Source organism: Somniosus microcephalus, chromosome 32 (genome assembly GCF_052327205.1).
Source record: "Somniosus microcephalus isolate GS21.2 chromosome 32, FLI_Smic_1.0, whole genome shotgun sequence".
Classification (NCBI taxonomy): Eukaryota; Metazoa; Chordata; class Chondrichthyes; order Squaliformes; family Somniosidae; genus Somniosus; species Somniosus microcephalus.
The window spans coordinates 18,190,553-18,214,899 of NC_141018.1; the positions used below are offsets into that span (position 1 = coordinate 18,190,553).

Below are 24,347 nucleotides of genomic sequence, written 5' to 3' on the forward strand. Positions count from 1 at the left end.
GGCTTGGTGGGCAAGGGAGGCTGGCAGCAGTGCAGGGATGGTTTCAGTTGTAGTGAGAAGTCCATGAGCTCCTTGCACTTGTTGAAAGTGAGGGTGGCGGGGGCAAGAGAGGGATTTAAAGAGACGATTGGTAGGGCAGAAAGAAGCTGTCTTTCATCTCCGTGATGATCCTGGAGTAGTGGGCAGTTTTGGTGAGAGGCCTGCTAGCGCTTGATGTTAAAGCTTTTTACTGGGGACAAGGGCATCAACGCTGGAAGTGAGGGAGTGGTTGAGAAAATAGACAGCTGCAGAAGTGTCATGGCAAATGATGGACCAAACGCTAGGCAGTTTAGAGATTAAAGTACAGTTGTAAGTGACTTCGGAGAGACGCAGAAAGGCGTTGGAAGGGATGTAACTGGTGAAAAATACAAGGAAGCGGTTGGAGATGGCCCTGTCATTGATTGAGACCGTGTGAGTAGAGAGGTCACGAGTTGCCAAGGTCTATGGGCAGCAGAGTTTATATAGAAGGAGATGTTTAGGAAGGAAAGAAGGGGCTCAGAAGTCGAACGCGTGTGCAGGAGAGGCAGTGCGTGCGCATCGAACTTACCTTCACAGGAAAACCTGCAAAAAAAAAGTAAGTCTCCAGAAGTTAGACATGTAAAAAGCAGTCGCAAGGCCTGCTTTTTACAAGGTAAGTGGTGAATTAATTAAAATTAAGGTTTATTATTTTTAAATACTTTAAAGAAAGGTAAGTTTATTTTTTAGCCCCGTTAGAAAATGTAATTATTTTTTCAAAAATTTAAATTATTGTTTAAAATAGTTATTTCATGTAATTTATAGTTTACTTTAAAAATGTGATGGTTTTTTAAAATTTATTTGAAGATTTAGTGTTTTGGGGCTTATAGTATTTATAGGTTTGACAAGTCTTCCTGTCAAACTTATGAATGAAGCATTCCCTGCCACCATTGGCTCTCCATGGCCCACGTGATCCCAGGGGACGCTTCGAACTAACTGCGCCCCTGGGATACGCGAGCACTGCGCGCCGGCAGTTGGAGCAGGCCCAGGATCGGAATCCCACGCGGACCCACAGCTCAACGGCCGGCGCGCTAGGTAAGTGCAGGTCGGGGGCTTGCACCCGCGGGAAGCCCCCGACCCGAATTTCTGGGCCAATTTCACAGCAAAGAAATTACTTTCGAAGTTACTGCTGTTATGTCAGCAGTCTTGGCAGCCAGTTTGTGCACAGCAAGGTCCCATAAACAACAATGAAATAACTGAATAGTTAATCTCTCTTGGCGGTGCTCGCTGAGAGAGAAATGTTGGCCAGGACACCCAGAGAGCTCCCCTGTCTTTATATATAGCACCACGGGATTTATATATAGCACCACGGGATCTATTGCATCCACTTAAGCAGGCAGACAAGGCCTCGGTTTAATGGCACCTCTCCTAATGCAGCAGTCCCGCCCAAGTGGCAGCCTGAAGTATGTGCTCAAGTAATGGAGTGGGGTTGAACCCACTTCTGATTCTCAGGCGAGCGTGCTACCAATTAAGCCATTGCTGACTTTCTTCATCCTCTCTCTAATTGTAATGAAGCTACTTGGTTCAACTTGTAGTATCAGGCTGTTTGTTTTACTGGGTTTCTTGCTTGCCTGTAGGGTTATTCTAAGGCACTGAGAAACATTGTGAAGAACTAGTTTTGGTGTATATACCTGTAGGGTGTTAGGAGTGGTTCTGGAAATCTGAGCTCTTATTTTTTTTCAAAAGGAACTCTGATAGTCTCGCCAAAAGGGAGAAGAGGAGCTTCATCAAATAAATGTTGGTACTAGTTGGCTGACGTATGCAGTTCTGGCCTAAGTGAGGGATAGTGAAGGGTGGGATTTAGGTAGTCTTTATTAATTTAATTTGGCTCTCCTTTATTATCGTGTTCCACCATCTACCATATTTGCATGATGTTGTCTCGGATGGTGTTTTTGCTTTTCCACATTGAATATAAACATTGCATCCCAAAAAGAAAGACTTGCATTTATATAGCGCCTTTCACGACCTCAGGACGTCCCAAAGCGTTTTACACCCAGTGAAGTACTTTTGAAGTGCCGTCACTGTTGTAATGTAGGAAACGCAGCAGCCAATTTGTGCACAGCAAGCTCCCACAAATAGCAGTGTGATGATGACCAGATAATCTGTTTTAGTGCTGGTGATGGAGGGATGACTATTGGCCAGGACACTGGGGATAACTCCCCTGCTCCTCTTCGAATGGGATCTTTTATGTCCACCTGAAAGAGCAGACAGGGCCTCTGTTTAACGTCGCATCCAAAAGACGGCACCTCCGACAGTGCAGCACTGGGAGTGTCGGCCTAGATTTTTGTGCTCGAGTCTCTGGAGCGGGACCTGAACCCACAACCTTCTGACTCCGAGGCGAGAGTGGTGCCAACTGAGCCACGGCTGACACTTCCAAGTGTCACATTCCATGCTTCCAAGTTCTAATATAGGGGCATCAGGATTTCAATGTGCGACTGCTTGCTTACAGTATTTTACTATGGGCCCATTCTCGCCAGTTCATAAATCAAGCCCCGCTGTTCCTCGTTGTTTTGTCCATCCTGCCCATTGCGGGTTGGCATCTTGCTCTAACCTCTCCTGGGCCTGGGGGGGGGAGGGCGGGGAAGAGGTCTCTCTACTGCCAACATCCTCTCTCCTGTTCATTCAAAGAAAACAAACCTACAACATTAATCAAGAATCTGAAATGTAAAAGGGTATTTCGGCTTCACAAATACTTAACCGTTACTGGTTTGCATTCCCAAACCTTTCAGTTTGTGGTTGGACGTCACAAGTTAGCATCTAATGGCAATAGATTGGGAGAAGGGGGAAGTGCAACGAGACCTGGGTGTCCTTGTGCACCAGTCGCTGAAGGTAAGCATGCAGGTGCAGTAGGCGGTTAAGAAGGCAAATGGTATGTTGGCCTTTGTAGCGAGAGGGTTTGAGTACAGGAATAAGGATGTCTTGCTGCAGTTGTACAGGGCCTTGGTGAGACCACATCTTGAGTATTGTGTGCAGTTTTGGTCGCCTTATCTGAGGAAGGACGTTCTTGCCATGGAAGGAGTTCAGCGAAGATTCACCAGGCTGATACCTGGGATGGCAGGAATGACGTATGAGGAGAGATTGGTTCGATTGGACTTGTACTCGCTGGAGTTTAGAAGAATGAGAGGTGATCTCATTGAAACTTATAAAATTCTGACAGGACTGGACAGACTAGATGCAGGAAGGATGTTCCTGATGGTCGGGGAGTCCAGAACCAGGGGACACAGTCTAAGGATAAGGGGTAAGCCATTTAGGACAGAAATGAGGAATTTCTTCACCCAGAGAGTGGTGAACCTGTGGAACTCTCTACCACAGAAGGCGGTGGAGGCCAGTTCATTAAATATATTCAAGAAGGAGTTGGATATATTTCTTAAGGCTAAAGGGATCAAGGGATATGGGGAGAAAGCAGGGACCGGGTACTGAATTTGGATGATCAGCCATGATCGCATTGAATGGCGGAGCAGGCTCGAGGGGCCGAATGGCCTACTCCTGCTCCTATCTTCTATGTTTCTTCGTGTGCAACAGCTTTCATTTATATAGCGCCTTTAATGTAGTAAAATGCCCCAAGGCGCTTCACAGGAGCGATTATCAAACAGCATTTGACATCGAGCCACATAAGGAGATAATTGGACAGATGGCCAAAAGCTTGGTCATAGAGGTAGGTTTTAAGGAGCGTCTTACAGGAGGAGAGCGAGGTAGAGAGGCAGAGAGGTTTAGGGAGGGAATCCCAGAACTTGGGGCCTCTGCAGCTGAAGGCGCGGCCGCCAATGGTGGAGCGATTAAAAATTAGGGATGTGCAAGAGGCCCGAATTGGAGAAGTGCAGAGATCTCGGGGTGGGTGAGGCGGGGGGGTTGTAGGAGGTTACAGAGATAGGGCAGGGGCGAGGCCATGGAGGGATTTGAAACAAGGATGAGCGCAGAAATCTCGGAGGGTTGTAGGGCTGGAGGAGGTTACAGGTTAAATTGTATTTGCTACATTCCAAAGCCTACCGCACATGGGTTATAATCCCAGGCAGCAGGTTGGTGCTGGTGTAACTATTCACCAGACTGATACATGGGATGGCAGGATTGACGTATGAGGAGAGATTGGGTCGATTGGGCTTGTACTCGCTGGAGTTTAGAAGAATGAGAGGGGATCTCATTGAGACTTTTAAAATTCTAACAGGACTAGACAGACTAGATGCAGGAAGGATGTTCCCGATGGCGGGGGAGTCCAGAACCAGAGGTCACAGTCTAAGGATAAGGGGTAGGCCATTTAGGACAGAGATGAGGAGGAATTTCTTCACCGAGAGTGGTGAACCTGTGGAATTCTCTACCACAGAAGGCAGTTGAGGCCAATTCATTAAATATATTCAAGAAGGAGTGAGATATATTTCTTAAGGCTAAAGGGATCAAGGGATATGGGGGAAGGCAGGGACAGGGTACTGAATTTGGATGATCAGCCATGATCGCATTAAATGGCGGAGCAGGCTCGAGGGGCCGAATGGCCTACTCCTGCCCCTATCTTCTATGTATCGCAACAAAGCTATGGAAAGCGCTGAATATAGAGCAACATTAAATAATTCCGTTCAAACATCCTTGTTTTTGTCTTGTCTGGATAATTTTGGTGCATTTTTAAAGCCACTATAATTATTTGCCGATTTTAAGTCCTTAATTCTATCGAGAGGTTCAGATGATATTGTAAGCCATGAGTGAAATTTGATGGTGTTTGTGAAGCTTCAGGATTAAGTTGCAATTTTCTACTGTTCAGCATCAAAAATTATGTAAATCTATAATGGTCTTTATGAAATGAAAGCCACTTCAGTTAGAAGTAGATAAAATTACGGCAAAATTGATATCTTTACTTAATTAAAGATAATTATTCTTTAAGCTTACTTGCTTTATCATATGGCCCCGGGGTTTTAGGTGGATAATGGAGCTACTCTGTTATGCGTACCAGTGAGACAAGAGCAGGACAAATTACTTTACTGACACCGAATACAGCTGTACTTGGGTTACATATCATAAGCAAGTGTGCAGTACAGAGGATGAGCCGCTATTAATCACTTCACAGTCTGAATGTATGTCAGGAGTCTAGGCTGCAGCTGCTGCTTTGCTTTGCTCTGTTTTGCGTTCAGGCAGTAATACCTCATTTCTTTGGTTAACTAAAGCTGAGTCCCGTTCCCATTCGAGACTTGTTGGTAAACCCGCTGGGTGCACCTGCTGCCTCCCCAGTCAGCAGCGCTCTGCCTCCTCGGCATTGTCTGCAAAGCTCCCCCTCTGCGCCCCTCCCTTCCGTCCCCACTGTGGTTTCTTGTGGGAGCTGCTTCATTCTCTCTTTGGGAACCCCAACTATTTCCTTCGAGGCACTTGGCAAGCCTGGTTTTGGGTTTGCTGTGCATGCATAAGTTCTTGCTTGACAACTACAGGAAACTTTCGTTTAAACGGAGGTTAACTCTCCGGAATGCTCTATCCACCGGCAAAATTCAGGAGTCGGTTCAGATAACTTTTTTTTACTTTTCGTTGCTTTTTTTCCCCATTCCTGGCTCTGCAAGCGTCTAGCTGAAGCTGTTGCTTAGCTACAGAGACGCTTGCAAGCTGCGCCGACTGTTTTGAAGCTGTTGCTAAGCAACAGGGTTTGTTGCTAGATACGGAGCTCAGAAGCTCCGTATGTTTTAACATTAGCGCTGGTTTCTCCGGCAGTGTTGATCGACCGGCACCAGCTCGGTCCTGTCAGTGCCGGATACCAGAAAGTTTCCTGTACCTGGTGCCATACCTCGCCTCAACTCCTGCTATAAAGCTTTCCATGGCTTGCATCCTTCCCGGGAGTTTCCTGCAAAGATTGTCGGGTACAGAATCAGTCAGTTGCCAATGGCTATTGATCACGTCAGTCTAATGGACAACACTCTAGCTGGAATTGTAATCGAGATGGGGACAGTAAGCAGTCTTCGCCAAATGTGAACATTAGAGGCAGCAGTGGTAATGGGTTTTGTAGGATATTTTTAACTGTGATAGAACCGCAGCTATTTATCACTGGAGGCACCAGTCAATTCCTGCTACCCATGCAAGAGCCTTCACGCACAAGCAGCTGGCATTGTAGACGGCCTTCCTGAATCCTGAATGTACAGGGGTGCTAAAAGAAAGCTGATATGGAAATCCCCGTTTAGCATCGTGCGTTACTACCACCAGGACTGCGCGCACTTCAACAGTTCAGCAGATACTAATTTGAAAATATGCTCCACTTGAAATGAATCACTCCTTTCACTCCAGCAAGGTTTCAGTTTTCAGTGCGAGTGTACCGAGCAGCCTATTAGACACTTAGCGTAGTTTGACCCCAGTCACCAGATAGTGACAGATGTGGAACGCTCATGATTGCATCTGTCATTCTGGCTGATTGCCATGTTGCTCAGGAGCCACTGAAGCATCAGCAGAGGTTGTCCCCTCCACTTCCTCGTAATGCTCGCGTAGGATGGATGGTGTTTACACTCTGCACGGGGTGACTCGGGAGCCTTTGCCGGATCATTTAACTCCCAGTGCTGCAGGCGGCCGCATAGACCAAACAGACCTCGTACGTCCTGCAGACCCAGCCGTGCCTGATGGGCCTACTCTCTGGAGAATCAAGGCCCTTCTCCATGCAGCACAGATCCTAACAACTCTCACTGCAAGCTACAGGAAGGGGCAGTCCTCCCAACAGCAGTTGTGGATCAAACGCCTGTTTTTAAAAGAAATTGCACCGCTGAAGCACCTTGGGACATTTTTATAGGCGCTATATAAATGTGTTGTTATTTATATAGTGTCTTTAACGTAGTAAATGTCCCAAGGTGCTTCACAGGAGTATTATAAGACAATAAATTTGATACCGAGCCACACGAGAAATTAGGGCAGGTGACCAAAAGCTTGGTCAACGGTAGGTTTTAAGGAGCGTCTTAAAGGAGGAAAACGAGGTAGCGAGGCAGAGAGGTTTAAGAACATAAAACAACAAATAGGAGCAGGAGTCGGCCATTTGGCCCCTCGAGCCTGCTCCGCCATTCAATAAGATCATGGCTGATCTTCTATCTCGACTCCACCTTCCCGCACTATCCCCATATCCCTTGATTCCCTTAATATCAAAAAATCTATCGATCTCTGTCTTGAATATACTCAACGACTGAGCCTCCACAGCCCTCTGGGGTAGAGAATTCCAAAGATTAACCACCCTCTGAGTGAAGAAATTTCTCCTCATCTCAGTCCTAAATGGCCGACCCCTTATTCTGAGACTGTGACCCCTGGTTCTAGACTCCCCAGCCAGGGGAAACATCCTCCCTGCATCTACCCTGTCAAGCCCTGTAATAATTTTGTATGTTTCAATGAGATCACCTCTCATTCTTCTAAACTCTAGAGAATATAGGCCTAGTCTACTCAATCTCTCCTCATAGGACAATCCCCCATCCCAGGAATCAGTCTCGTGAACCTTTATGGCAAGTGTATCCTTCCTCGGGTAAGGAGACCAAAACTGTACACAATACTCCAGGTGTGGTCTCACCAGGGCACTATATAATTGCAGTAAGACGTCTTTACTCATATACTCAAATCCTCGCAGATATCTCGGGTTTGTGGGGCTGGAGGAGTTTACAGAGATAGAGAGGGGGGGCGAGGCCATGGAGGGATTTGAAAACGAGGATGAGAATTTTGAAGTCGAGGCGTTGCTGGACCGGGAGCCAGTGTAGGTCAGCGAGCACAGGGGTGATGGGCGAGCGGGACTTGGTGCGAGTTAGGACACGGGCAGCCGATACGTGCTAATTGGAATCAATGATAATTACTCTGCTGGAACCGGAAGAATAATAAGAGGTCAGGGTTCATGTCCTGGAGCCAACAGCATATTATCTCTCTCCTCTTTCCCCCCACCACCCCCATCCAGAATAGAAAAGCAGAGCAAGACTGGAGGGAGGAATCAATTGATAGTAGTGTCCTACAGCCCACAGTGTGTCTCTTCAACTCTTTTTCCTTCCCTCGCCATTTGAAGCCCATGGGCCCAGGAAGAAGTGAATCGTCTTGACCCTTAAGTGTACATCACCCATTAGGGTGTCAGTGGAGCAGGCGAAGGCAGAAGTCATACAGACAATAAGTTCCATTAACGCTTCTGTTCTGTCTAGTCCGAGCTGGGCAGGAGTCAGAATGTTATAACTAGCCTCAGTCCCTCTGGGCTAAGGAGAGGAAAATCAGCCAGCTGACCGTCACCCCCTTTCGGTAAAACTTGCATCTGTGGGCCTTTGTGAGGACAAGAGACTCAGTTGGGAAGACATCTCTGGCTAAATTGGCTTCAGATTCTCGCTGTCTAGACTCGCACATGAAGAATGCCCTCTGGAGCTGGGTGCCAGCAGCCACGCTCCCATACTCCTTCAAGAGTCAAAGCTATCGGGAGAAAAACGGGTGGGCGAAGAGATAATATCTTTCCCTGAATGTATCCAAAGCTTAGTGGAGAATCCTAATGTACCAATGTGTCTCCCTCAAACACCGTGTATTGACTTCTCAAAATATGCATATGATTTAAAATTAAAATGCTCCTGGAAGATTAATTAATCTAATGTTAAACTTACTTGGCAGTACAGTATTACTTTGTTCACACTGACAATTCAAGGCGAGCTGGATCCACACTCAGTTTAAATCCAGTGTTAATTCATCAAATTCTGTGCTCCGTGCGTTTTCCCTCCTTGACCTCTCTCTGAAGTTCAACACAGTCTACCACTCCACTCCGTCCTCCACCATCTCGGTCTTTCACAGTTCCACTCCTACCTGTCCCTGTTGTTATGCTAATTGACACCACGCAAATGCGAGTTGCTGCAAGGTGACCCATCTGTGTGTGTGTGTGTGCCATATTGGGACTAATTTAAGGACAGATGTGGATGATTTCTAGTTGAGCTGTCGGAAATGTTGCATCAATCCGGTTATTACTCTGTATCACTCGGTGTAGTGTAATGAGAGCAGCGCTACTTAAACTGTCAACATGGATTTTGCCTTCTGAGCCTGCTTGAAAGCATTGAGCTTTAGTATGTCCAGGTTTGCTTTTAAAAGTTTGGGTTAAGACCCAGTTATTTTTGTCATTAAATTGATGTTATAATTAATACTATAACTCATATTCCAAACATACATTGAACATCATTCAGCCCTTGCATATTCTGCATTACAAACTTCAATCTTTTAAGGAAGGGTCAGAAATCAAGTATATTTGAGGGGGAAGTGGAGGGCGGGGGGGAAGAGAGATGTTACATCAAATTTAAATAATTGAATAAGTTCACACCAAAAGAATAGTGTTTACTACATGATGGTTCAGAAGCAGAGTTTTCAAAGCTGGCTGTGTGCGATGGGATAAGCCTCCCTGCTATCTCCTCAATGTAGCATTATTTAGACCTTTGGAGGTACAATCCCCTCAAAAGGCCATTTGTTTTTTGTTGTAAACACCATCTTTTGTTTTCTCTTTCAGCTGAAGGAGTTCCTCAGGTTTATTACTTTGGACCATGTAGTAAATATAATGCCATGGTGCTGGAGTTGCTGGGACCAAGTCTGGAGGACCTCTTTGACCTGTGTGACCGGACATTCACACTGAAGACTGTGCTAATGATTACCGTTCAGTTGGTGAGTGATGTGACTGAAGTAATTCTGTGTGAAATCTCTGTTCCCAGACTACTTATGAATTTAACACTTCCAGTGCCAGCAGTGATTTTAAATGAGCGATTTCATGTGTGGATTTTGATGTCATAAACCATTGCTCTCCCAAGCGTTGTCGACACTTCCTTTTGCCCGGTGTCATTTTGTGTCTTCCTATGCTTTCAAAGCTCTAAACAAAATTGTTCAATAACTGAATGAATTGTTCTCTTCCTCTCTAAAGACCACGGGGTCTACTTTTACTCGGGCCGGTAATTAAAGTTGAGGGGGCCATAGCATCCCCCCCCCCCCAACAAGAGTACGGTGCCTGGGAGATTGTGACACCTGAGCCTTGTTAACATTCCACGATGTTGACCTCCACCCGAAGCTGGCGGGAATGACGTGATGGGAGTAGAAAATCGAGGGACGGGTGGGTGGGGTAAGGCTGCCGTTGGGGACCTACAAAAAATGGTCCCCGTCAAGCTACGCTATGTGCATGTACAGGAAACTCTTTTACCCGGGACCGGCGTGGTGCCGGTTTATCAAAAAGTCCGGATTACAGAGAGGTATAGTTAAAAGGTACGAGAGCTCCATACACAGCAACAAAGCCAGGCTTCCCTGTTGCTTAGCAACAGGTGCAAGAACCCCAGCCACAGACCAAGCGTCCCTGTTGCTCAGCAACATGTGCAGGAACCCCCGATTACACAACCAAGAATCAAGAAACAGCCACTAATATGAAGAAAAACTTACCTGAACCTACTCCTGAATTTTGCCGGTTAAGAGAGATTTCCGGTTGTTTGGGTGCCGGTAAATCGAGAGTTTCCTGTACATAGATCCCTGAAGACAGCACGACAGGTGGTTAAAAAGGCATATGGTATACTTGCCTTCATTAGCCGAGGCATAGAATATTCTTATAGGGAGGTTATGATGGAGCTGTACAAAACGCTAGTTAGGCCACAGCTGGGATACTGTGTGCAGTTCTGGTCGCCACACTATAGGAGGGATGTGATTGCATTGGAGAGGGTGCAGAGGAGATTCACCAGGATGTTACCTGGGCTGGAGCGCTTCGGCTATGGGGAGAGACTGGACAGGCTGGGGTTGTTTTCCTTAGAGCAGAGAAGGCTGAGGGGGGACCTGATTGAGGTGTACAAAATCATGAGGGGCATAGATAGGGTAGATAGAAAGGAACTTTTCCCCTTAGTAGAGGGGTCAATAACCAGGGGACATAGTTTCAAGGTAAGGGGCAGGAGGTTTAGAGGGGATTTGAGGAAAAACTTTTTCACCCAGAGGGTGGTTGGAATCTGGAACTCACTGCCTGAAAGGGTGGTAGAGGCAGGAACCCTCAACATTCAAGAATCATTTAGATGAGCACTTGAAACGCCATATCATACAAGGCTACGGACCAAGTGCTGGAAAATGGGATTAGATTAGACAGGGCTTGATGGCCGGCGCGGACACGATGGGCCGAAGGGCCTCTTTCTGTGCTGTATAACTCTGACTCTATGACTCTAAGTGAGGAGGTGGGGTGGGGACGCGGTGGGGAAGAGATCAGGAACCATCGCAGTGGGGGGAGGCACTGGACTAGCCACTGGAGTACATTCAAGATAATCTCCCAAATACCTTGGCTGTGCCATATTACAGCAGACCACCTCTGAATAACATACACCAATACAGCTCGGCCTGATTTTCAGAAATGAATTTTAAGCCGTTTTGCACAGCAGCATTGTTGCAGGAGATCAGAACCGCAGAAGAAATGCAGTCTTGTGGCCTGTCCCACTGCCATTCCAGAAAGGTTCTTTGTTTTCCTGCCCTGCTATCTTATCGCTACATTTGTCCAGAACAACTAGGCAGAGGAAATTAGTTACAGATGATTTTGTTCTCGGATATCTCGGGTCCAAGTTAAGTCTCATCATTTAGCGAACAGAGAAAATGTACTATTGAAAGATAAGATGTGACATTCCTCTCCAACAAGCCTTCCAGTTACATCTCCTCCTGAACAGGACACATCCTGAGCGCAAGACTTAATTCGCGCAGTATTTAGAAATGGTTTATACAAGCAATCTGCCAGAAAGTTGTACAATGCCATAGGAGGAGAGATTTGCCGTGTATGCGAAAAGCAATAACAATTACACAATGGGTTTAATTCTTATCATTCTGGACTACCGTTGGTACTTGCTGAACTTAGGAGTTTCAACCTAGTTTAATTGGGTTGCCAAACCGCCATCGTTTTACTTGTGTCTGAAATTTCAACTCGGGAACATCTGTGACAAAACCAAGTAGAGTCAGGTGTTCTGTGGAATGTTTGTTCTGCGATTATCGCTGCCAGGTGGGGAATTGAGGGGCACTCGACCAGAACTAAGGGCATTTCTTAGACCAGCCTTAAGGTAACCACAAATGTACTAAGGCCTTTACTTCGCCAACTTCTGCCAGTGCTGATGTCCCCCACACTGTTGATGCCAATGCTGATGTCCCCCACACTGTTGATGCCAGTGCTGATGTCCCCCACGCTGTCGATGCCAGTGCTGATGTCCCCCACGCTGTCGATGCCAGTGCTGATGTCCTCCACGCTGTCGATGCCAGTGCTGATGTCCTCCACGCTGTCGATGCCAGTGCTGATGTCCCCCACGCTGTCGATGCCAGTGCTGATGTCCCCCACGCTGTCGATGCCAGTGCTGATGTCCCCCACGCTGTCGATGCCAGTGCTGATGTCCCCCACGCTGTCGATGCCAGTGCTGATGTCCCCCACGCTGTCGATGCCAGTGCTGATGTCCCCCACGCTGTCGATGCCAGTGCTGATGTCCCCCACGCTGTCGATGCCAGTGCTGATGTCCCCCATGCTGTCGATGCCAGTGCTGATGTCTCCCACGCTGTTGATGCCAGTGCTGATGTCCCCCACGCTGTTGATGCCAGTGCTGATGTCCCCCACGCTGTTGATGCCAGTGCTGATGTCCCCCACGCTGTTGATGCCAGTGCTGATGTCCCCCACGCTGTTGATGCCAGTGCTGATGTCCCCCACGCTGTTGATGCCAGTGCTGATGTCCCCATGCTGTTGAAGCCAGTGCTGATGTCCCCCATGCTGTCGATGCCAGTGCTGATGTCCCCCACGCTGTCGATGCCAGTGCTGATGGGCCCCACACTGTCGATGCCAGTGCTGATGTCCCCATGCTGTTGATGCCAGTGCTGATGTCCCCATGCTGTTGAAGCCAGTGCTGATGTCCCCCACGCTGTTGATGCCAGTGCTGATGGCCCCCATGCTGTTGATGCCAGTGCTGATGTCCCCCACACTGTTGATGCCAGTGCTGATGTCCCCATGCTGTTGAAGCCAGTGCTGATGTCCCCCACACTGTTGATGCCAGTGCTGATGTCCCCCACACTGTTGATGCCAGTGCTGATGTCCCCCACACTGTTGATGCCAGTGCTGATGTCCCCCACACTGTTGATGCCAGTGCTGATGTCCCCATGCTGTTGAAGCCAGTGCTGATGTCCCCCACACTGTTGATGCCAGTGCTGATGTCCCCCACGCTGTCGATGCCAGTGCTGATGTCCCCATGCTGTTGAAGCCAGTGCTGATGTCCCCCACGCTGTCGATGCCAGTGCTGATGTCCCCCACGCTGTCGATGCCAGTGCTGATGTCCCCCACGCTGTCGATGCCAGTGCTGATGTCCCCCACACTGTTGATGCCAGTGCTGATGTCCCCCACACTGTTGATGCCAGTGCTGATGTCCCCCACGCTGTTGATGCCAGTGCTGATGTCCCCATGCTGTTGAAGCCAGTGCTGATGTCCCCCACACTGTTGATGCCAGTGTTGATGTCCCCCACGCTGTCAATGCCAGTGCTGATGTCCCCCACACTGTTGATGCCAGTGTTGATGTCCCCCACGCTGTCAATGCCAGTGCTGATGTCCCCATGCTGTTGAAGCCAGTGCTGATGTCCCCCACGCTGTTGATGCCAGTGCTGATGTCCCCCACGCTGTTGATGCCAGTGCTGATGTCCCCCACGCTGTCGATGCCAGTGCTGATGTCCCCATGCTGTTGAAGCCAGTGCTGATGTCCCCCACGCTGTTGATGCCAGTGCTGATGTCCCCCACGCTGTCGATGCCAGTGCTGATGTCCCCATGCTGTTGAAGCCAGTGCTGATGTCCCCCACGCTGTCGATGCCAGTGCTGATGTCCCCATGCTGTTGATGCCAGTGCTGATGTCCCCCACGCTGTCGATGCCAGTGCTGATGTCTCCCACGATGTTGATGCCAGTGCTGATGTCCCCCAGTTGAAGCCAATGTCCACCTCATTCTTCAAAAAGCTGTTTAGACCATGTTTCCAAGGATGGTATACTTTTGGGCAAGCCCGTATCAGATCTAGGTTCTTAGTCCAAACTTGCAAGTCTACCCCCTCTTTACCACACCTGACTACTTGGACAGATTGCTATTGAATGTACTGAACAGCATCTAGGGGTATGTTACTCTAAGTGCTATTTTTAATATTGTTAACAAAATGTAAAATTCCCAGATGCTCTTACATTAAGCAGGTTAACAATTTTCTTTAAAAAAAACCTCACGGAAACTATGCATGAGTACATTAGCAAGGTCATTCAAAATAACACCCAATAATTTCTAGCCCCTCGTAAGCAAGAACCCAAATTACTCACCTACGTGGGGTCATCCTGTGCATCAGCTTGGCTCTGTTGATGGCACTGCTGTCGCATGGCTCAAAAGATCATGCCCCACTCTAGGACAGTGCATTACTAGAGGAATGCTGCATCTTTGGAACTGCTTCGATGCAAACATACAAAAAAGATGAGCAAAAGCCAACGGGGTCATCAGGCCTGCCCCCTCCACAAGTTTTACAGACAAGTGCGTCACTGACCTAGCCCCATAATAACAATTAACCTGGGAGAGGCGAAAAACTAAAGCAAATTTAGCAAAAACGCTGGGAAACTCTTTCCCGACTCTTGAGACAATCAAGAAAAACTCCAGGAGACCACATCGGTGAATAAATCCTTCTCATCCCCGCTGTCTGGGAAAACTTGCTTTTATGACATGAAAATTCCTTCGGATGAACGATAATCCGAGACCCCAGCATTTCAGGTTAAATGATTCCACGGCACTATTCGCAGAAGAACAGGGTGTCCCTGGCCAATATTCCTCCCTCAGCCAACCAAACAGGTCAGCTAATTGCTGTTTGTGGGATCTTGCTATGTGCAAATTGCAAGGTAGCTGCAGAGGAGATTTACCAGAATGGTTCCGGGGATGGGGGGATCTTAGCTACAAGGACAGGTTAGAGAAGCTGGAGTTGTTTTCATTAGAGCAAAGGAGGTTGAGGGGTGATTTGATAGAGGTGTACAAGATTAGGACGGGTTTGGATAGGCTAGACGGGGAAAGGCTGTTCCCACTAGTTGATGGTACAAGGACTAGGGGACACAGATTTAAGGTTTTGGCCAAGAGATACAGGGGGGACGTGCGGAAAAACTTTTTTACGCAGCGAGTGGTGAGGACCTGGAACTCGCTGCCGACGGAAGTGGAGAAGCGGAGACACTCAATGTTTTCAAGGGGAGACTGGATAGGCACTTGAGGGAAATAAACTTGCAGGGCTACGGGGATAGAGCGGGGGAATGGGACTGACTGGATTGCTCTACAGAGAGCCGGCACGGACTCGATGGGCCGAATGGCCTCCTTTTGTGCCTCTATGACTTCAAAGTAATTCACTATGTTGAAGCATTTGGACTGTCAGCGAGATATAAGACGGGATGTGAATGCAAGGCTTTTTTCTTCCTCATTCTTCGAATTATTTTGATTTTTATATTGAGTTTCCACAACTTTTCTTTCTATCCCTTGATCTGAAGGTATGAGAATCTGCTTTGAATTTTTTTGGGGCCTTTTTTCACTACATGGAGCAGTGATTAATTGCTCAAAAGTAACTGTCAAACCTGTCTGACTGACCCTAAAGCTGGCTTAGAACTCAGGAGGAGATTTTAAGTTACTCTTGAGTTAGCCTTCTAGAGCAGTGTCCTTGTGATTTCATCCATTGAATGCGAACGTACGAAAAATGGCAGACAGAAAAAGACCAACCGGTCTAGCTAGCCTGTCCTATAAAGTTGTGATGTCAATACATAGACTTCCCATCCCATCCGGAGCCATGTAATCTGCGCGGGGAGCCGAAAAACCAGATTAATAACCCAGGCCAATTAAGAGGGAAAAAATCGGTGAAATTTCTCTCCGACCCGCTTATATGATCGAAATCAGTCCACGAAAGCACCCTGGCCTTGATTAGTGTTGCAAGGTGCCGACCTCTTGGAATCTCAGGCCTAGCTCTCGCATGAAGGAATTCAGCAAACCGGCATTCACAGCACCGGCCAGCAGCCTGCTCCACAGGTCCACTATACTCTGGGAAAAGAAGAACCTCCTACCATCCAACAATCTAGCCTCGCTCTGCCCTTATTGGGCTAATTTTATTGTTTGAAGAAAACTTAAATGGAAGAATGAAGAAGATACCGAGCCAAGTTAGGCAGTTGGCACAGATTCTACAACATCTCGCACGATAGCAAAATACCGCAGATGCTGGAAATCCGAAATAACAACAGAAAATGCTGGAAAAACTCAGCAGGCCAGGCAACATCTGTGGTTTTTACTTATATGTTTTATCCACACCTTTTGTTTTGGTTTTTCCCTCCCCCTTTCCTTTTTTTTCTCTCTCCCACATGGCAGCTGTCTCCCATTCTGCCAGCGCATTTCACACCTAATCTAGAGCCGTCTTTTGGCTCCACTAGTCCTATCACCATCTCGTCTTGTTTTGAATACCTCTTAATGTCCCTTCTCTTTTGTTCTCTCCCAGCCTGGCCTCTTAATCTATTTCATTCCCTGTGCCTCTTTAGTTTTGATAAAGGGTTTTGACCCGAAACGTCGACTCTAATTTCTCTCCACGGATGTTGCCTGGCCTGCTGAGTTTTTCCAGCATTTTCTGTTCTACAACATCTCATTTGGTGTTTGCAGGAACATTCTTAGATGCCCAAATTAAATTGGTTGAAAACAATACTAGGATAAGCACGCCTCTAAAGTAAAATCCACAATGAGTTGGCTTGGTGTGTTGCTGCAGTTTGACTTTGTTTGTCCTGCAAGGCTAGAAATATGGAGATAGGTCACAGATCAGCCATGATCTCATTGAATGGTGGAACGGGCTTGAGGGGCTAAAGGGCCTCCTCCTATGTTCCTAAAGGAGGGAGCAATCTACAGCTACATGTCATTTACTTCTGTATTAAATACTCGGGAGAACATTTTCTAATTTTTACCATTGACAAGAAGAATCATAGAATAGTACAGCAGAGAAGGCGGCCATTTGGACCATCGAGTCTGTGCCGGCTCTTTCGAAGAGCAATTCAGTTAGACCCACTCCCCCACTTTTTTCCCATATCCCTGCAATTTTTTCTCCTTCAAGTATTTATTTAATTCCCTTTTGAAGGCTACTATTGAATCTGTATCCACCGCCCTATCAGGCAGCGCGTTCCAAATCCTAACCACTTGTTGCGTTAAAAAAAAGTTTTTCCTCCTGTCGCCTCTGGTTCTTTGGCCAATCACCTTGAATCTGTGCCCTCTGGTTATCCACCCTACATGCATTGGAAACAGTTTCTCTTTATTTACTCTCTCCACACCCTTCATGATTTTTAAACACCTCTATCAAATCTCCTCTTAGCCTTCTCTGCTCGAGGGAGAACAACCCCAGCTTGTCTGACGTATGAGGAGAGATTGGGTCGATTAGGCTTGTACTCGCTGGAGTTTAGAAGAATGAGAGGGGATCTCATTGAAACTTATAAAATTCTAACAGGACTAGACAGACTAGATGCAGGAAGGATGTTCCCGATGGCGGGGGAGTTCAGAACCAGGGGTCACAGTCTAAAGATAAGGGGTAAGCCATTTAGGACAGAGATGAAGAATTTCTTCACCCAGAGAGTGGTGAACCTGTGGAATTCTCTACCACAGAAGGCAGTGGAGGCCAACTTATTAAATATATTCAAGAAGGAGTTAGATATATTTCTTAAGGCTAAAGGGATCAAGGGATATGGGGAGAAAGCAGGGACAGGGTACTGAATTTGGATGGTCAGCCATGATCTCATTGAATGGCGGAGCAGGCTCGAGGGGCCGAATGGCCTACTCCTGCTCCTATCTTCTATGTTTCTAGTCGATCCACGTAACTCTATTCCCTCATCCCTGGAACCATTCTAGTGAATCTCTTCTGTCACCTCTCGAGCCTTCACGTCCTTCCTAAAGTGTGGTGCACAGAATTGGACCAGCTGGGGCTGAAGTTGCTTTTATTTTTGGGGGGAATGTACGGACTCTTATTGTATAAAACTCCGAATCAGAACGCACAACCAGGATTCTCAGATGAGCGATTCACTTATGATCCTTAATAACCTGCATCGTGCAGTCGTTGAATATTGATCTGTTCACTCTGATGTTTCTTTTCTTCGCAGCTTGTGTTTGAATGCGATGTCTGAATTTATTTCAAGCAATAAACTGTAGCAAGCAGAAGATGAATTTCTGCTTCTCATTTAGATGGTAATGCAAGTTTCACAAATTGAAATACAGTGGGATAATCTGAGATGATATCCCTGACAGCACAATGATTAGTTTGTTCCAGTTCAGATCCGTTAATTAAGTGCCTGCGCAAATCCTTCCTTAGCATCCATTTCAAGCACAGATGAATGGATGGATGTACTTCCAAATTCTCAATGCCGTGAGCGGGAGTGAGATTTGTTTGTGTTAACGTCCCTGCCTGAAACCTAACACTTCCCTTCAATAATACAAAGGCAAAATAGTGCCGGTGCTATAAATCTGAAATAATAACAAAATGCCGGAAATACTCAGCAAGTCGGGCCGCATCAGAAACCAGGATACCGTTTCAGGTCGATAACCTTCCTTCAGAACCCCTTCAATGCCGTAATGCCCTCTTTCAGACTCTCCGTATATGTAACAGCCCTGAATGACCGCAATGGTTGTCCCGATCTACGACCGTAATTTCATCTGGAGATCGGTGGGATCCCCAGACAAATGGCTTTTTTCAGCCGTTTATACTGTTTCTTTGGGGACCCTCCGAAATGATGGTGGGAGATCGGGACAACCCCTGTGGGAATTCAGGGCTGTTACAAATATTGAGAGTCTAAAAGAGGGTGTCAAGGTGTTGACGGGACCAGTTAGATTGCAGGCAGATCCATAACTGGCCCTCCACTGCTCCTAGTCTCTCTCCATTAAGAAAAAGTTCCGATTTGTCTTTCCAGATTCAAAGTGGGTGACCTCCCACTATTTCTTTCCATGATTGTTAACCCAGGCTACAAAGGTTGGCCAAGCAGCCCATAGATCGTCTTCCTTTCTCCCTCTCATGGCAGCAAAGCCTCCAAGCACTTGGTTGTCAAAATGGCCCTTTTTTTATATTCGCTCATATACTTTTTATAGCCTAGCTTATATTTGCTAGAGTTTAGAAGAATGAGAGGGGATCTCATTGAAACTTATAAAATTCTAACAGGACTAGATGCAGGAAGGATGTTCCCAATGGCCGGGGGAGTCCAGAACCAGGGGTCACAGTCTAAGGATAAGGGGTAAGCCATTTAGGACAGAGATGAGGAGGAATTTCTTCACCCAGAGAGTGGTGAACCTGTGGAATTCTCTACCACAGAAGGCAGTAGAGGCCAATTCATTAAATATATTCAAGAAAGCGTTCGATATATTTCTTAAGGCTAAAGGGATCAAGGGATATGGGGAGAAAGCAGGGACAGGGTACTGAACTTGGATGATCAGCCATGATTGCATTGAATGGCGGAGCAGGCTCGAGGGGCCGAATGGCCTTCTCCTGCTCCTATCTTCTATGTTTCCCTCCATTGGTCCACAATGTCCTAGAGTAACCAGCTGGCCTGGGCTAATGTGCTATTGCAATGGCCCAAGTGTCTACCGTTAACCAATTTGGCAACGATCACTGCTGCTCACGTCCTATCAGATGTTATTAGAATGCACACTGAATCACAAGGGAGGAAATCCCTGAAAGCTGAGAGCATGACCAGTGCTCCGTTAACCTTTCATTACTGCACAAGCAGTTTTATTAGGCAAGAATCTTTGTACCAAATTTCTGCCCGTTGCAATGCAAATTCAGCACAAACAGCCTATTTACAGAGCAACTGAATTACAGTCTGATTTGGGTAGTAGGTGCCTTGTTGGGCAACACTGCTTCTGTTCCAGTATAACAGTTGGAGCAAGTATAGTGCCCAGAAACTAATGCCTGTTATGACAGTGCACCATGCATTGAAAGTGCTCTGGATAGTTACTGACCCCTTTCTCCTCCTGAAAGGAAGGAAGAGCTTGTATTTGCATAGCGTCTTTCACAACCTCGGGACGTCCCAAAACGCTTTACAGCCAATGAAGTATTTTTGAAGTGTAGTCACTGTTGTAATGTGGGAAACGCGACAGCCAAATTGCAAACAGCAAGCTCCCACAAACAGCAATGAGGTAAATGACCAGATAATCTGTTTTAGTGATGTTGGTTGAGGGATAAATATTGACCAGGACACCTTGGAAAATTCTCATGCCCCTCTTGGAAATCGTGCCATAGGATCTTTTGCATCCACTGGAGAGGGCAAAAAGGGTCTCGGTTTAACGTCTCATCCAAAAGACAGCGCCTCTGACAATGTGGCACTCCCTCAGTGCTGCACTGGAGTGTCAGCCTAGTCACTGGAGTGGGACTAGAACCCACGACCTTCTGACTCAGATGAGTGTGCTACCCACTGAGCCACGGCTGACACTTAAGTCAGTAAGTAGGCTTATTGCATGTGCCCGAGTTCAACAGTTAGTGGATCAAGGGGAGTTTGTGGATGTTAGCGATCTTCACTTTGCTCTGGGACATTTGATATAGTCCCTTGCGTAACCTTATGGTTAAATTTATTGGATCCAGTATGAGATTACGCCCAACCAGAAGCAGCGACGGCAGCAGAATGCATAATACCTTTTAAAAAGGAAAGTGGACAAATATTTGAGAGAGAAAACTTTGAAGGACTGGGACTAAATGGATAGCTCTTTCAGAGAGCCGGCACAGGCACAATGGGCCGAATGGCCGCCTTTTGTGCTGTCGGATTCTATTATTGGATTGAATTAATTCGCTCGATTGTAGGAAGTAATAGTTCTCTCCTATCTGTCGGCTTCTGGCGAGTGGCTGGGATGGATTGTAACTTGGAGTATGCAAAATAAAGAAACAATTAATGTTTAAATGCCTGTATGTGGATGGTTATTTAAGTTTGTAGTAACTAGCCGCTGTGGCAGTTCAGGCGTTCCCTCTGTCCTCCTCTGGTTGGTGATTAAAGTTCAAACACTCTGGTACAGGAAACTTTCGATTAACCGGCCCCTAAATAACCGGAAATGTCGGTTAACTGGCAAAATTCAGGAGTAGGTTCAGGTAACTTTTTTATTACTTTTTTTTACTCCATTTGTTGCTGTGCAGGGGTGTAGCTGCAGCTGTTGCTAAGCTACAGAGACACTTGCAACTTGTACCCATTGTTCTGAAGCTGTTGTTAAGCAACAGGGTTTGTTGCTTTATACGGAGCTCTCAGCTCCGTATCTTTTACTATAGCGTTCGGTTATCCGGAATTGTTGATGAACCGGCACCACGTCGGTCCCGTCCGTGCCGGATAACAGAAAGTTTCCTGTACTTGGATATGCCAATTCTACCACCTAGCGATTATAGTATTCTGCAATATCTTACCTGGAGTTTTACACCAGTACAGGCTAACGGAGTTTAGATTTAGATTTGGATACTTGAATATGGTTAGAACCCAGAATTCAGCTGTGAAACTGGCTGTTTCAGTTCCATAATGTAGGTTTCTCAAATCCCGGTTAACATGTTGCAAGGTAAAGGGAAGCTGCCTCTTGGGCAGAGGTTGCCTCATACCAGCAGACTTCCTGTTAGAGTCCGGAGCAGAGGAGGAAGGGAGGGGGGGAAAATGGGATAATTATTTGTTTTTAACATGTCTGATCTGTTTCTACAGCTAAACCGAATGGAGTATGTCCACTCAAAGAGCTTAATCTACAGAGACGTCAAGCCAGAAAACTTTCTAATTGGAAGGCAAGGCAATAAAAAGGATCACATAATCCATATAATAGACTTTGGTTTAGCCAAGGAATATATTGATCCTGATACCAAAAAGCACATCCCATACAGGGAGCACAAGAGCTTAACTGGCACTGCGAGATACATGTCTATCAACACTCACCTGGGCAAAGGTCTGTTGTATAGCCTTAGCTGGAATACTTTTTGGGTGGGGTTTACTGTGTTGGGGAAGATTGTATTCATCTCGATCACTTGAGACCTAAAGCACTTCACTGTTTTGTGGGTGGGGCGGGGATAGAGGAAGAGAGATCGTATCTGGAAATGGTTGAATAAATGGTGTAGTTTAAACAGGGATGAAGAACATTGTTGTATAGAGCCTGACCCGTTTAATTCAATGATATTTTGGGATTTTTGTCATGAGTAAATACAGTTTTGTGTGAGATTCCTTTAGATTTTCCATCCATTCAAGTTGCAAAGATTTGATGATAGATTTTCAGCGATGGGAGGCTGAACGTGTTTGTACCAAGTTACAAAACTGACCTGTCTAGTCCAGAAATGCAGAGTGTCTTGGTAGTTTCTGCCAATCACCCTTGTTAAGCTCCGCTTCTGAATACAGGAAACTTTGTGTTATCCGGAGGCTAAGTGTCCGGCAAGCTCGAGCCACCGGCAAAAATCAGGAGCCGTTTTGTTAGGTTCTTTTTCTTCTCGTGGCTTTTTTTTCCAACAGTCAGGCTCTGGAAAGCCTCTCTGAAGCTGTTGCTAAGCAACAGTGTTTGTTGTCAGATACGGAGATGAAAAGCTCCGTATGCTTCAACATTAACGCTGGTGTGTCCGGCAGTTTTGAGGGAACGGTAACAGCTCGGTGCCGGATAGCACAAAGTTTCCTGTACATTATTACTTTCCATTATTTACTGCCCTCTCTCTTTGGCTTCTCCTCTCACCTTCCCCCCCCCCCCCCCCCCCCTCCCCCCCCGGGCTCCTTTCTGCAAACACTACACACCATTCTCTGGCAGAGATGGAAGTCCGCTTGCTGCTGCAGCTGGTTGCTCCAAGATGGTGGAAAGTGCCCTGGGTCATTCACTGTCAATTCTCTCATTCCCCTCCCCACAGACTCCAGAAAGAACAAACGCTACGTTTGCTAATTCAGCAAAGAAAGAACCAACTTGCATTTATACAGCCCTTTTCAAGACCTCAGGATTACAGCTAATGACATACTTTTTGAAGTGCAGTCACTGTTGTAATGTAGAAAACATGGCAGCCAATTTGCACACAGCAAACTCCCACAAACAGCAATGTGATAATGACCCGATAATCTGTTTTTGTCATGTGGAGTGAGGGATAAATATTGGCCAGGACACCGGGGAGAACTCCCCTGCTCCTCTCTGAAAGAGTGCCACAGGATCTTTTACATCCACCTGAGAGACCAGGCGGGGCCTCGGTTTAACGTCTCATCCGAAAGACGGCACCTCCGACAGTGCGGCACTCCCTCAGCACTGCACTGGGAGTGTCAGCCTATATTTTGTGCTCAAGTCTCTGGAGTGGGGCTTGAACTCAGTTGAGCCACGACTGATACTAATCTCTTGAGACCTTTGTCGCCTTTTTCCCTTTGCTCTGATCTGGATGCAGATCTTTGGTAGACTCTATTTAGCTCAACTGGAATAACTTTTTTTTCATGGGGTGTCCTGGAATTTTCAGGAACTATGAATGATCATCCATTTTGGTTTTAAAAGTTGAGGGTAACCTGGAACTTCAGATAGAGCTTTTAATGGAAGGAAAGCTGTTTGGGCAGCGGGCTGAGGAAGTGCTGAAGTGTTTTTAAGATATGCCAGCTGACACTCAAATAGTGTGGGCCTAATTATAAACAGGCAAAATCGCAGAATGCAATCTCTCATGACACTGGTAAACATCCTGGAATCCCATGTATTTAAAATAGAACTAGACTTGTCTGGTCACTGTCCCGCCCTGGCCTTGCTGTTAGAGAAATGCCTTCTCAGAAAATCTCCCCCCCCACCCCCAAAGTCCATTCCTTTGTGACTGACCTTCTGAGCACTGTCATCTAATTCAATGGGATTGCATTTTTTCTGTGTTGGGGCACCCCATGCAACTATTGATGTATTCTATACCCTGCAATTATTGATGCATTCGGTGGGGGGATGGGGAAGAAGAGAATCACCTGCAATTATTGACTCATTCTGGGGAGCCCCTGCAATTATTGATACTTTCTGGGGATCCCCTGCAATTATTGACTTATTCTGGGGAGCCCCTGCAATTATTGATACTTTCTGGGGATCCCCTGCAATTATTGACTTATTCTGGGGATCCCCTGCAATTATTGATATGTTCTGGGGCGCCCCTGCAATTATTGATAGGTTCTGGGGATCCCCTGCAATTATTGCTACGTTCTGGGGCTCCCCTGCAATTATTGATAGGTTCTGGGGCTCCCCTGCAATTATTGCTACGTTCTGGGGATCCCCTGCAATTATTGCTACGTTCTGGGGCTCCCCTGCAATTATTGATAGGTTCTGGGGCTCCCCTGCAATTATTGCTACGTTCTGGGGCTCCCCTGCAATTATTGATACATTCTGGGATCATCTGCAATTATTGCTACGTTCTGGGGATCATC

At 46.7% G+C, this 24,347-nt stretch overlaps 1 protein-coding gene across 4 annotated transcripts in view; it reads left to right on the top strand.

Annotated features, from left to right (window-relative positions):
* The window catches only part of LOC147097313 (casein kinase I-like), a 226,966-nt gene that overhangs the window by 127,408 nt on the left and 75,211 nt on the right, over positions 1-24,347 (top strand). For all 4 annotated transcript variants that reach the window (XM_085972180.1, XM_085972184.1, XM_085972181.1 and 1 more), the window contains exons 5-6: positions 9,491-9,642; positions 21,663-21,897. In XM_085972180.1, coding sequence (XP_085828306.1) covers positions 9,491-9,642; positions 21,663-21,897 — 387 coding nt within the window. The remainder of the gene's footprint in view (positions 1-9,490; positions 9,643-21,662; positions 21,898-24,347) is intronic.